Source organism: Corylus avellana, chromosome 1 (genome assembly GCF_965113065.1).
Source record: "Corylus avellana chromosome 1, dhCorAvel1.hap1.2, whole genome shotgun sequence".
NCBI lineage: Eukaryota > Viridiplantae > Streptophyta > Magnoliopsida > Fagales > Betulaceae > Corylus > Corylus avellana.
Window position 1 is genome coordinate 21,284,042 of NC_142490.1, and position 14,851 is coordinate 21,298,892.

The following is a 14,851-nucleotide window of genomic DNA, read 5'->3' on the forward strand; positions in this document are numbered from 1 at the left end:
AACAAAAATCTAAATCGATAAAAAAAAAATTAATCACTCAATCTTGTTCCTATTTTACATAATTGATATTCGAGTCGTGATTCACTGCACGCGGCGTGCGTAGCACGCCTGTGCAGCAAATTTTTTTTTATAAAAAAAATAATAAAATAATAATAAAAAAAAAAATTTTGTTCCTGGCGTGCATTGTATCATTACTCTTGATATCCTTCACGAGGATTCCCATTTCCCACCCACTTGCTTGTAGCATGGAGGTTGTACATTAGAGTAGTATGCCGTCACAGATGATGCTATCCGGTAGCTTGAACAGGTGGCAATCCCTTATTGGAGGGACCACGTGCTCACAGCCTGGCCAGAGATTTTATGTACAGCAACTGCCAAGTGGAGATGCGAGTGGTACAGCAACTTCCAAGTGGACAAATAAAATTAAAATCCTAAAATCTCACAGCCAATACGAGTACAGATATTGATCTCCTAAGATAAGGACCCTCTCCTATTTATGAAGCCTGTGAAGTCTTAACACAAACACCCATCGATCACTCCTTCCCTTGCATTGCTGTCTCTTTCTCTATTCTAACCTCAATTCTACAATGGCTGCTTCAACAATGGCTCTCTCTTCCCCATCATTTGCCGGCAAGGCGGTGCAGGTTGCTCCGTCAACCCCGGAGCTTGGTGTTGGACGTGTCTCCATGAGGAAAACAGCCTTCAAGCAGGCTTCCTCCGGCAGCCCATGGTACGGCCCTGACCGTGTCAAGTACTTGGGCCCATTCTCCGGTGAGCCCCCATCCTACCTTACCGGAGAATTCCCCGGTGACTATGGCTGGGACACTGCTGGGCTTTCCGCTGACCCAGAGACCTTTGCAAAGAACCGTGAGCTGGAAGTCATCCACTCCAGATGGGCCATGCTTGGAGCCCTCGGGTGCGTCTTCCCGGAGCTCTTGTCCCGGAACGGCGTCAAGTTCGGCGAGGCCGTGTGGTTCAAGGCCGGAGCCCAGATCTTCAGCGAAGGCGGGCTTGACTATTTGGGCAACCCGAGCTTGGTCCACGCACAAAGCATTCTGGCCATCTGGGCAACTCAGGTCATCTTGATGGGTGCCGTTGAGGGTTACCGTATTGCTGGTGGGCCACTCGGTGAGGTGACTGACCCAATTTACCCGGGTGGAAGCTTTGACCCATTGGGCCTTGCTGATGACCCGGAGGCTTTTGCTGAGCTTAAGGTGAAGGAGCTCAAGAATGGAAGATTGGCTATGTTCTCCATGTTTGGCTTCTTTGTTCAGGCCATTGTCACCGGAAAAGGACCGTTGGAGAACTTGGCCGACCACCTTGCCGACCCTGTAAACAACAATGCCTGGGCTTACGCCACAAACTTCGTCCCCGGAAAGTGAGCTGGAGATGTTGAGACACCATGAAGCTTTTCTCCTCAAAATTGAGTGTGAATGTAGGAGTGATATTGAGTGATATATAAATAATGGCGTGGAGTTGTGCACAAAATTTGAATTAAATGTAGTGCTTTTTCTTAGTGAGTGTCATTACTTTTGGAATATTTCCAAAGCTCATTATTTTTATCATCATGTTGTCTTTAGTCGATCTAGATTATGAAAATAGTTAAAGTTGATTTAGTGGTAATAAAGGTGAGAAAGTAAAAAAATTTAGGAGTTACTCAACAAGATAGTTCCAAGTGGTATTACAACATCCATTTCGGCATAATCAAATAATGATGATACAGTTTTGTTGCATATGCAACTTGGCCATTTAGACAAGGGTAATATGTTTGAGCTTCACAAGCATAATTTGATGAATGGTGTCAAGTCATTTATGTTGGGATTCTAGACATATAGTGTGGATGAGAAGCAAAGAATAGTTAGTTTTAAGGTAGCTGTTTATACAAGTAAAGTAAAGGTATTCTTGACTATGTTCATTAAAATGTTTGGGGATCATTGACTATATCTTCAAATTGAGGTGAGTGTTATTTTGTCTATTTTTATTTATTTTTTATTTTTTATATTATAATTCTTTAACAAAGGTTTGAGTTTCTTTTCTAAAGCACAAGTCAAAGGTTTTTACCATCTTAAAGTAGTGAAAAGTGTATTTGAAAATTCAAACTAAAAGAAAAGTGAAGTATTTAAGATCCAATAAAGAATTGGAGTACATGGATATTGAATTCTTATACTTCTTCAAAACATAAGGCATTACTCGCCACTTCACAGTTAAAAGGACTTCACAATAGAATGAAGTTGCTGAAAGGATAACTATATTGTTGAAAAAGCCAAGATGCACTTTGTTGAATGCAAGATTGTCGAAGAGTTTTTGGACTGAGGCAGTTAGTTATGCATGTTTCGTCACCAACAATTGATTTCAAGGTTCTAGAAGAAGTATGGTAAAATAAATCGATTGATTATTCAATTTTGAAAATGTTTAGTTGTCCTGCATACATTAATGTACAAAGTTAAGAAAGTGTATATTCCTTGGTTTGGAAATTGGTGTTAAGGATTATAGGGAGTTCCCCTTCACTCTATTGAAAGGTCTCCATTCCTATGACTTTATATATGGCAGAGTTTGTTTTTTGAGGGCTGATAGTGGAAAAGGAAAAGTTTATAGATAAGTCACCCTTATTGCCGCTCTACAACATCTAATATAATTGAATTGTAGAAATATGATAGAGAAATGCTCTGGGTACTAAGTACTAACTATGTTATTAATAGATGGGCATTAACATGATGTAGAGCTTATTCATTGGAGATGAATAGATGATCAAAATAATTAATAAAGAAAAATGCTACGAATACCAAGAATAAACTTCACATCATGTTAATACATATATGTTAGTAAGAGTTAGTACCTCTAGCATTTCTCAATATGATAATCTATCGGATCTAGTTTCTAATAAAAACAATTGTTGACAATCCATGGACATGGAGAAATGATAATTTTACAGATGATAATTATCTAGACTTGGACAAGTGACAAATATATCGACTTAAATAAAGGATATATTCATCGACTTGCAAGGTTCATAGACTTCAATCATAAGGCTCAAAAAGTTTATTCACTAAAACTTTTGCGATTCATGGACTTGGTCGATCACACAAATATATCAAACATTGTAAATTCACAATACTTCAAAATAAGGAATTTATCTATCATACCTTATTTTTCAATTTTATACTTCAATTTCAGAACCTCTCAGATTTCTTTTGATGACTCGATTGAAGTGAATGGGTTAAAGAGACAATAAGAGAGTAAGAGTGTACAACCAAATGAGGTTACAGTTATTCCCTTATAACCGCAACTACAACCTGTTTAAGCGATTATTGTTTTTTAAATAACTGCAACCACATAAAAATTGAAGTTATGCAATTATGGAAGGCAAGTTATAAACTGGTAACCGATTTTCATAAAAATTTAACACACTTTTTTTTTTCTTTTTCTTTTTTTAGCCATAAATTGTTGCACTATTTCAGTTTTTTATTTTTTATTATTTATTATTTTTATTTTTTATAACCGCAGATTGAAATAAACATAAATCCACATAAAATCAAACAATCCTTGGTTTAGAAGGATGGTGTTAGCTAGTAATTACATCAATTTATCATCATGAAGCTCAATGAGCTCACAATCAAGTCCACCTATTAAATAAAAAGATTGCAAAGAGAATCTTCTTTAAAGAATAATAATAAAAAGTAATTATTATTAATTTTAATTTATATATATATATATATATATATATATATATGATGAGTCAAGACTTTGTGAAATGATAGATTTGATGTGACATGTTACACTCACCGGAAGGACAAGTTGATGTTCTTACTTACGGCGTTGAAGATTTCTTATGTTTTGGATCAAGATCTGCCAAAATTTCAAGAAGCCACGCCTGATGATTAAGGCAGAAAATAAGAAAAGTGAAGAAGATGAAGTGGTTTGTACACATTCTAAACACACTCTTTGATTGGAGTGTACAAGCGGGATAGTTATTAACTGGTAATTAATCAAATGACTGCATAACTGCAAATAATCACAATTGAAAAATCGTATAACCGCTTAGGCTGGTTGTGGTTATTGATTATAGGAATTGAGAAAATATCCAGTTATTAATCACTTTTCTCAATTCCTATAATCGGTAACCGCAACCAGCCTAAGCGGTTATACGATTCTCCGATTGTGATTATTTGCAGTTATACAGTCATATGATTAATTAGCAGTTAATAACTATCCCGCTTGTACACTCCAATCAAAGAGTGTGTTTAGAATGTGTCCTCTACGTACAAACCACTTCATCTTCTTCACTTCTCTTATTTTCTGCCTTAATCATCAGGCGTGGCTTCTTGAAATTTTGGCCGATCTGGATCCAAAACATATGAAATCTTCAACGCCGTAAGTAAGAACATCAACTTGTCCTTCCGGTGAGTGTAACATGTCACATCAAATCTATCGTTTCACAAAGTCTTGATTCATCATTTTGAAAGTCGTCATATCAAATTTTGACGCCATTGCAATTATCACCTTAAAATTGTTGAGAAAATTGAATGGAAAAATCAAAGAAACTTTGAGGCATGTGTGCATATTATATTTAAGGTGATAATTGCCCCAACTCGAAAAACGTTTTCTACCAAGTTACATGCAATTCACCTCCAAAATACAATAAATTCACCGGTTACATACAACAATTCTAAAATTTGTTCTTCAAAGTTTTCTCTAGAAAATTCTGTATTTGGCTTGAAAGAATGAGAGAAATTAAGATAGAAAATTCGTAGGATAGATCCCTCATGTTTATATTTTGAAGGGTTGCTTATAAAAGATTGCAACTTTTTAAAGCTTGCAAACGGTTAAGTATTAAGAATTTTGTTGGTTCGTGTTTGCGATTGGCCTAATGGTTCAGAGGTGTCTCTTTTAAGAGCATGTTTGAGAAATAAAGTTTTTAAGTCAAAAAGTTTTTTTTTTTTTTTTTGCAAAAGTTTCATTTTAAAGTTTTTGCCAAAGTGTGTTTTTGCCATTTTTAGTAGGAGTGTCAAAAATTACAGGAGAACCGAAACCGAAACCGGGAAATCGGGGAGTCGGTTGCAAAAAAACAACAACAAAAAAAACCGAAGACCCCAGTTCCGGTCCCGGTTTTGGGCACCCGGTAAAAACCGGAAAACCAGAACCAGGTGCATTTAATATATATATACACAAAAGAGCCAATGCCTCTATAACAGTGATTTTTCTTTGATGGCGCCAAATTATTATTTTGCCCTTTGGTAAGGAAATAATAGATTTGAATTAGTTTGACCGGGTTTTGGGATATTTCACCTCACTTACTTTTTGTATGATGGTGTAGATTTACGGTTAAGCCTTATTCTTTCTTTGTCATAATTAAGTTAAGATGGTTATTTGTGTCTTCTCATCATTTCTTTTCTTTTTTCTTTTTTCTTTTTTTTTCTTTTTTCCCTCTTCTTCTCATCTTTCCTCTGTTTCTTTTCTTCCTCTCCACTTTTTGTATATGGTAGGGATTTTTTTTGGTTAGTTTACTTTTGTGTGCTTCATTTTTTGAAGATTTGTTTTTTGTGCTTGATGATTTTCTTGGTGAGTTTTGTATTAGTGAGTTTGGCCGAATGAATTGACAGTTCTTCAAAAGTAAATTTCTCTTTCCTTTAAGTTTTGGGTATTTGTCAATTTGATATTAAGGTGATTAAATGGTTCTGAAATGAAACCTTATGATTTTTTCATGAGGTTTCATTTCTGAAAACAATTTTTTCATGAGGTTTCAAAAAAAAAAAAAAAAAAAACCGAAACCGGCCGGTAATCGGGACCCGGTTCCCGGTTCCGATTTCCCAAATCCAAGAACTGGGGTACCCCGGTTCCGGTCCCGGTTTTTGCCAAAAACCGAGAAACTGGACCGAGTTGACACTTATAATTTTTAGGTTTTTTGGACCCTTAAAAGCACTTTTAATTTTTTTACCAAACATATACTTTTTTTCTTGAAACGGACATTTTGAGTGTTAAACGCATTTTTAGGTATCTCAAACTCACACACAAACATGCCCTAAGTTGAAAGACACTGTGTTTGCTGTTGGCCTAATAGTTTAGAGATTCAAAGGTGTCTCTCATAAGGGGAAAGACATTGGTTCGACCCCTCATAGCTACACCCACACAGTTAACTTTTATTAACTGCTCAAGCCCAATAAGTTTCTAAGAAAGCAAAAAAATGGGCACTTATGTGGGTAAAGGGTCTTAAACCCCTCACCCTAAGTTCATTAGAAGAAGCCTTAATTTGCTATATTGAGCCACTTAACCACATTTTTTTTTATCACAATCTACAAATATTTAAAACAAAAATAGTTTTCATCTTTATGTTAAAATTAGAACACTTTAATAAATTAAAAAAAAAAAAAAATCCTTGAAAATGCATTAACACACACATATATATATATATATCACAAATATTTTCTTGATGCTTCAATTAATAGAGGAAAATAACATGACCATGAGAAAGAGAAGTAAACTAATCACATAGCCGCCATGAAGGTTTACGATCATTGTCAATCTTCTGAAAGAAATTATTGCAATTAATGTTAAGTAAATTAAAGAAAGAGTAGATGAATAGGGTGGAACTTTAATATGAAATTATTTCAAAAACATAACGAATATTTGCTTGTAACATGGATTACGCCATCATGCACCCGCGCTATAGTGTACACTTTTTCCATGCAGATATGCTGCTATCCCGTAGCACAAGTGGCAATCCTTTATTGGAAGGTCAGAGTGCTCACAGTCACAGCATAGCCAGAAATTTTATTTACGTTGGTCCACAAATGATCAAAGCAGATAGCGGTTCAGCAACTGCCAAGTGTACAGAGAAAATCAAAATCCTAAAATGTCATAGCCAATACCAGTACAGATGCTGATCTCCTAAGATAATTGAAGACCCTTTCGTCCCACTTCTATTTATGAAGCCTCCACGTGAAGCCTAAACACAAGCATCCATCACTCCTTCCCTTGCATTTCATCTCTTCCACTAGTCCAAGCTTAATTCTACAATGGCTGCTTCAACAATGGCTCTCTCTTCCCCATCATTTGCCGGCAAGGCAGTGCAGGTTGCTCCGTCAACTCCGGAGCTCGGTGTTGGACGTGTCTCCATGAGGAAAACAGGCTCCAGGCAGGCTTCCTCCGGCAGCCCATGGTACGGCCCCGACCGTGTCAAGTACTTGGGACCATTCTCCGGTGAGCCCCCATCTTACCTTACTGGAGAATTCCCCGGTGACTATGGCTGGGACACTGCAGGGCTTTCAGCCGACCCAGAGACCTTTGCCAAGAACCGTGAGCTTGAAGTCATCCACTCCAGATGGGCCATGCTTGGAGCCCTCGGGTGCGTCTTCCCGGAGCTCTTGTCCCGGAACGGCGTCAAGTTCGGCGAGGCCGTGTGGTTCAAGGCCGGAGCTCAGATCTTCAGCGAAGGCGGTCTTGACTACTTGGGCAACCCGAGCTTGGTCCACGCGCAAAGCATTCTAGCCATCTGGGCAACTCAGGTCATCTTGATGGGTGCCGTTGAGGGTTACCGTATTGCCGGTGGGCCACTCGGTGAGGTGACGGACCCCATCTACCCGGGTGGAAGCTTTGACCCATTGGGTCTTGCTGATGACCCGGAAGCTTTTGCTGAGCTTAAGGTGAAGGAGCTCAAGAATGGAAGATTGGCTATGTTCTCTATGTTTGGCTTCTTTGTTCAGGCCATTGTGACTGGAAAGGGGCCATTGGAGAACTTGGCCGACCACCTTGCCGACCCAGTAAACAACAATGCCTGGGCTTACGCAACAAACTTCGTCCCCGGAAAGTGAGTCGGAGATGTTAAGACACCATGAAGCTTTTCTCCTCAAAATTGAGTGTGAATTTAAGATTGATCATATTATTATTGGGTGATGTATATTGGGTATGGATTTGTGCACAGAATATGCATTACCTGCAGTACTGCTCCTCTGATCATTGAATGTTATTATTTTTGGGTTTTCAAAGATCATTACTTTATCATCATTTGTTGAATTTGATTTTGTTTGGTACGGTGGAGACATATTCTAAAAGATATTGCTTCATACTAAAAATCCATCTAAAAGCACAGTGGGTTCTTAGTGCCTTGACATTTCGGATTTTCAGTGAGTGGTGGGAGACATCTGAATTGCTTCACTATAACTTGCCCCATGTTCTATTTAGCCTGACTTCAACTTGTATCATCAGTGCAGGAGCCATTAGTTAATTTAATCTTCAAAATACATGCCAATCGGCCACTGCCTTGTTGATCTTGAAGTTGTTTAATTTATGCATTTTGAATAGCTTATATATGGAGGAGTTGGATGCTACGAGGATTATAACTTATGTACCTAAGAAAAGCAACAAGATGAGACGGTTGCGGTTATTCCCTCCTAACCGTAATCGCAACCGGCAATTATGCGAATTATTAATTGTCTACGTTTATGCTTACATTAATGACGTATAACAAAAATTTAATAGATTTTTTTTTTTTTTTTGGTAACGATAATTTTTTTAATATCAGTAAATTATTAAAAGTATAAAAATATCAAAAAAAAAAAAAAAAAAAAAAAAAAGGAAAACCGTGGCCCATCTCCACTTGACTCCATCACTGTACGTGTAACAAATTACTAGCGGTTAATAATCGTCTCGCTAGTATACCCCTATATGAGGTCTTGGCTATAGGAAGATTTTGATAAAGGTAAGGGAAGTTGTGCTTTTGTTATGTGTTGAGGTGACCCTAGAGTTAGGAAATTGATTAATGTTGAGAATATGATTATCATGGGGTTGTAACCACATGAAATTGTTGGACCTAATCAAGGGTAGTTTGGTAAGGTTGGCAAGAGCAAGTTGTGGAGGAATCCATGAGGGTGTAATCCTAATTAAATAGGTTAAGGTTAATTCATAGTTTTGCAATGTCGATATCCTATATTTCAAATACTTTTAATTTCACTCATATATATTTTTTTGGTTAAAATGTCCAATATCTTCCAGTTTTTTATTTTTATATTTTTATAAAAAAAGGTATTTTGGACATTGTAACAAAAATAAGTGAAATTAAATTAAGCATAGCCTAACCGGCCATCCACGAAGGTTATGATCATTGTTACTCTTATGAAATTATTGTTATTAATGTTAAGTAAATTAAAGAAAGAATAGATGAATAGGGTAGAACTTTAATATTGTAGGGGATAAAATATCCCCAGGGGTCCAATTAGGCATGCCAAAGGCCCCTCTGACGTTACTCGTAAGGTTCGAACTTGAACCCTCCTAGCGCCACATCTATTAGGGATAAAGTGTCTACATGGGTCGCTCTAGTCAATTCGGCAAATACGAGTACAACCCCAGATTTTATGGGATAAGCACATCAAATTTCAAGATACTATAAATTTCGATACTTTGTTTTTCTTTATGAGCAATTTTTAAGGGGTCTCTCTCTTTTTAAGGGAGATCTTTTTGAATTGACATGTAGCTCTCTCATTCTAGCTCTACAAAGGCTAATTATCTCAAGAACGACTCAAGTCATTTTTTCACACTTCAAAACACGTATGTTAATTTAAGCATTGTAGTGTCTTCGGCTTTGGCTGAGAACCTCTTACGCCTTCTATATTTTTTAGGCACTACCATTCTTACACCAAATGGACCTTGTCTTAGTCCAAACATGGAGTAGCTATTGCAGTAGTTTGTTTCAACACAGAAATTGCCCTAACAAATATGAAATTATTTTAAAAACATAGGCTCAGTTTTATAATATTTTTTAGCTGATTCTTTTTATTTGAAAAAATTGTTCTAATAGTGTAATAATCATGGATGACTTCAGTTTCTTACGTTCTGCAGGACGTGTCATGCACAAGGACTCCCACCCTTGTACCATGGAGCATGCCATCGTGTACACTTTTTTAGCAATCAGATATGCTGATATCCGGTGGCACAGGTGGCAATCCTTCATTGGAGGGATAAGCTGCTCACAGCACAGCCGGACATTTTATGACGTTTGGTCCACAAATAATCAATGGAGAGATAAGTGGTACAGAAACTGCCACGTCGACAGAGAAAATCAAAATCCTCAAATGTCACGACCAATAGGAGTAGAGGTATTGATCTCCGAAGATAAGGACCCTTTCCTCCAACTCCTATTTATGAAGCCTGTGAGGCCGTAACACAAACACCCATCGATCACTCCTTCCCTTGCATTGCTGTCTCTTTCACTATTCTAACCTCAATGGCTGCTTCAACAATGGCTCTCTCTTCCCCATCATTTGCCGGCAAGGCAGTGCAGGTTGCTCCGTCAACTCCGGAGCTCGGTGTTGGACGTGTCTCCATGAGGAAAACAGGCTCCAGGCGGGCTTCCTCCGGCAGCCCATGGTACGGCCCCGACCGTGTCAAGTACTTGGGACCATTCTCCGGTGAGCCCCCATCTTACCTTACTGGAGAATTCCCCGGTGACTATGGCTGGGACACTGCAGGGCTTTCAGCCGACCCAGAGACCTTTGCCAAGAACCGTGAGCTTGAAGTCATCCACTCCAGATGGGCCATGCTCGGAGCCCTCGGGTGCGTCTTCCCGGAGCTCTTGTCCCGGAACGGCGTCAAGTTCGGCGAGGCCGTGTGGTTCAAGGCCGGAGCTCAGATCTTCAGCGAAGGCGGTCTTGACTACTTGGGCAACCCGAGCTTGGTCCACGCGCAAAGCATTCTGGCCATCTGGGCAACTCAGGTCATCTTGATGGGTGCCGTTGAGGGTTACCGTATTGCCGGTGGGCCACTCGGTGAGGTGACGGACCCCATCTACCCAGGTGGAAGCTTTGACCCATTGGGTCTTGCTGATGACCCGGAAGCTTTTGCTGAGCTTAAGGTGAAGGAGCTCAAGAATGGAAGATTGGCTATGTTCTCTATGTTTGGCTTCTTTGTTCAGGCCATTGTGACTGGAAAGGGGCCATTGGAGAACCTCGCTGACCACCTTGCCGACCCAGTAAACAACAATGCCTGGGCTTACGCCACAAACTTCGTCCCCGGAAAGTGAGCCGGAGATATTGAGACCCCGTGAAGCTTTTCTCCTCAAAATTGCACAAAATGTGAATTACCTGTAGTACTTCTCCTCTGAATCTCTGATCATTGAATGCCATTATTTTTTGGATTTTCAAAGCTCATTATTTTATTATCATCCTGTTCTTTTTAGTAGATCCTCATGTGTTGAATTCAAATTTGATTTTGTTTGGTTGAGCAATTCTCTAAAAGATACTAAAAATCCGTCTAGAAGCACAGCTGGTTCTTATTTACTTAGTGCCATCACATTTATGCTTCTCAGTCAGTAATTCCATAACAAAAGCTAATTGAGCTTTCTTAACCTCTAAACAGTAAACAGACCACACTCATGTGTTTTGTCGAATGAATTTTGCAGCCGTTTAGTGCTGGCTTGAAAAAAGTGTAAAGATATAAATTATATTTTCATTTCGTAATTATTTTAGGATGTTGATTTGACTCATTACATTAATTTTTGTTTTTTAAAATAATATTTAAGAGATACTTAAGATGGTCAAGTCAACATTGTGGGATAAAAGTGTTGTTTCTTGAATTACTCTTAAAAACATAACGATTTTAAGATATGGTTTTGGAAAACGCATTTAAACGCTAATGTTTGGTAAAATAGCGATTCGACCTTTAAACTTGTCAGTAGTGCCAAAACGTAGATTTTTTTTTTGTTTTTTTTTTCAAAATGCTAACTAACTCCTAAAGGTCATATTCTTCATGATATAAAGAGGATTAAAGTCTTAAATAGAGCATCTTTTCAAAATGCTAACTACCTCCTAAATAGACCATTCTCCATAGAGTAATGATATAAAGAGCACTAGAGTTCTCCCAAATGTGACATGACTTTTAATATTGCCTTTGAATTTCAGATGATTATTATTGAATTTTGATATTTTGGTGATTTTAAATAACACATCACATTTGAGAAAATTTTAGTCCTCCTTATATCATTACGCTTCTCTATGATTTTCTTTAAAAACACGCATATCACCTGGGAAATTGCGGGGTAGAACACACGAAAAGTATTTAAACATTTTTTTTTTTTGTGTGAGTTAACTATTTAAACAATTATTCACAAAAGCAATCATAAAAATATACTCCTATATGATCTCATCAACAAACAAGTACACATCCATCTACTTGTTGGAACAAGTGGTTCATATTCTCTTAGGCACAGAATCTAATACTGCAATACTAGAATGGTTGGCCAGTTCTCAGAGCGGAGCAAAGCGGTTTTTTTTCTAAAATAAATGGGGGTATTTTGGGAAAGTTAACGGAGGGGGACATTGAAAAAAATTAAAGTCCCCCTCTGTTAACTTTTTCAAAATACCCTCATTTATTTTAGGAAATTGGGAAAGTTAATGGAGGGGGACATTGAAAAAAAATAAAAATTCAATACACTAAATTGAGAAGTTTTAAACTTTAAGGAGGACATTGCAAAATGTGTGACAATTCGGGGTTAAGTGAAGTTTCTTTTATATTTTATTAGTTTTAGAGTGTGTTGCGGCAATATCTAGAGTTGAAAGAAAGAAGTGTATTGTTGTAAAACGAGTGTGTAACAAAAATTTCGGACTCTGCCCCAATGTGGCGGTGTCATGATATGTCATTTAGATATTATAGGTCTTATATTTTAGGGATAAATGCAAAATCAGTCCTTGTGATTGGCCTAAATTACAAAACGCTCTCTGTGATATCAAAATGAACATAAAGGTCATTGGGGTCTGCCAAAAAAAGGATTTAGTCCCTGTATTCAAATTCCGTTAAAAAATTTAACAGATTCCGTTAGTTGTCACGTCAACACCAATGAAATGTTGACATGTGTTACTCTTAATAAAAAAATATAAATATATTAAATATATAAAATAAAAATAAATTTTTTAAAAAAAGAAAAAGAAGCGAAGGGATGGCAGCCCAACCGGTTCAATTTCCTTAGCTCTTCTTATCCTCTCACCTTTGTTGAAGAAGAAAAGAAGTGGGTTTAAATCATCCAAAAAAAGTGGTTTTAGTTCGTGGCAATATATGAGAATTGATGAGCTTCACTGCTTCAGTCATCAACGGTTGTAACTCGTCATTGGAGATGTGGCTGGCTCATTGTCAGCGGTGTTCGGCGTCGTGGTCTTTGTTGCTGGTTGTCGGTGAGGGGAGAGGGAAGAGAAATGAAATGGGGGAAGAGACCGAGATGAAAATGGGGAGGAGAGAACGATGAAATAGGGGAAGAGAGAACACTATACAGTTTTTTTCGTTTTTTTTTATTTTTTAGTTTTATATATTTAAATTTTTTTATTAAGAGCAACATGTGTCACCATTTCATTTGTGCTGATGTGGCAACTAACGGAATTTGTCAAATTTTTTAACCGAATTTAACTACAGGGACTAAATTGTTTTTTGGGCATACCTAAAAGAACTCTAAGTTCATTTTGATACCACAATGAGCTTTTTGTAATTTAGGCAAAAAATAGGGAGGGACTGATTATGCATTTAACGCTATATATATATATTGTTGGTAGCGGATATATAATTTGAGTAATGTAAATATTATATTTTTATTTGTTATTTGGAGAGAATCTAACCCTTGGACATGGTCAAGTTCAGCCACCTGTCCATAGTGGATTTGGATAAAAATAATCCTATTTTTATAATTCCTTTATTTGCCAAAAAGAACTTTTACCTATTTTTGCAGAGAGTACCAGCAAATGTTATTAATTGAATAATCATGTCTACTTTTACAATATGAGAACGTAGCTCAATTGGTAGAGCCTTTGCCAGTGCTTTCCTAAAACGAACAGTGATAGATACCTTGCGTTTCTAGGTTTTTCTTTTTTTTGAAGAAAAAATAAATGAAACTTTTGAATATAAAAAATAAAGAAGTATTTTTGATGAGCTTCACTGATTCAGTCGTCAGCGGTTGTAACTCGTCGCCGGAGATGTGGCTGGCTCGTCGTCAACGGTGCTTAGCGTTGTGGTCTTTGTTGCCGGCCATCGGTAAGGGGAGAGGGAAGAGAGATGAAATGGGGGAAGAGACCGAGATGAAAACGGGGAGGAGAGAACGATGAAATGGGGGAAGAGAGAACACTTTACAGTTTTTTTTTTTTTTTTTTTTAATTTAAACAAAAAATTATTTTTTAGTTTTATCTATTTATATTTTTTTTATTAAGAGCAACACGTGTCACCATTTCATTAGTGTTGATGTGGCAACTAACGGAATCTGTCAAATTTTTTAATGGAATTTGACTACAGGGACTAAATTGTTTTTTTGGCATACCCAATAGACCTATGAGTTTATTTTGATATCACAATGAACTTTTTGTAATTTAGGCCAACAACAGGGAGGGACTGATTATGCATTTATCACTATATTTTTTTCTTTTGTTGGTAGCGGATATATAATTTGAGTAATGTAATTATTATATTTTTATTTGTTATTTGGAGAGAATCTAACCCTTGGACCTGGTCAAGTTCAGCCACCTGTCCATAGTGGATTTGGATAGAAATCATCCTATTTTTATAATTCCTTTATTTGCCAAAAAGAACTTTTACCTATTTTGCAGAGAGTACCAGCAAATGTTATTTATTGAGTAATCATGTCTACTTTCACAACATGGGAATGTAGCTCAATTAGTAGAGCCTTCACCAGTGCTTTGTGAAAGTAACAAGGATTTATACCTCGCGTTTCCATGTTTTTTTTTATAAAAAAAAAAAAAAAATTGAAGAAAAAAGAAATGAAACTTTTGAATATAAAAAATAAGGAAGTATTTTTGATGAGATTCACTGATTCAATCGTCAGTGGTTGTAACTTGTCGTCGGAAATGTGGCTGGCTCGTCCTCAACGGTG

At 37.3% G+C, this 14,851-nt stretch overlaps 3 protein-coding genes across 3 annotated transcripts; all 3 read left to right on the top strand.

Annotated features, from left to right (window-relative positions):
• The first annotated feature begins 507 nt into the window (after positions 1-507).
• On the top strand, positions 508-1,516 carry LOC132168857 (chlorophyll a-b binding protein, chloroplastic). The gene has a single exon (XM_059579923.2). The coding sequence runs from the start codon at positions 588-590 to the stop codon at positions 1,380-1,382; it is 795 nt and encodes a 264-aa protein (XP_059435906.2). The 5' UTR covers positions 508-587; the 3' UTR covers positions 1,383-1,516.
• Positions 1,517-6,949: 5,433 nt separating this feature from the next.
• On the top strand, positions 6,950-8,026 carry LOC148588108 (chlorophyll a-b binding protein, chloroplastic-like). Its single transcript, XM_088512511.1, has one exon. It carries the CDS (start codon positions 7,014-7,016, stop codon positions 7,806-7,808), a length of 795 nt encoding a protein of 264 aa, XP_088368637.1. The 5' UTR covers positions 6,950-7,013; the 3' UTR covers positions 7,809-8,026.
• A 2,120-nt stretch (positions 8,027-10,146) lies between these two features.
• On the top strand, positions 10,147-11,211 carry LOC132169410 (chlorophyll a-b binding protein, chloroplastic-like). Its single transcript, XM_088517430.1, has one exon. It carries the CDS (start codon positions 10,217-10,219, stop codon positions 11,009-11,011), a length of 795 nt encoding a protein of 264 aa, XP_088373556.1. The 5' UTR covers positions 10,147-10,216; the 3' UTR covers positions 11,012-11,211.
• Positions 11,212-14,851: the final 3,640 nt, after the last annotated feature.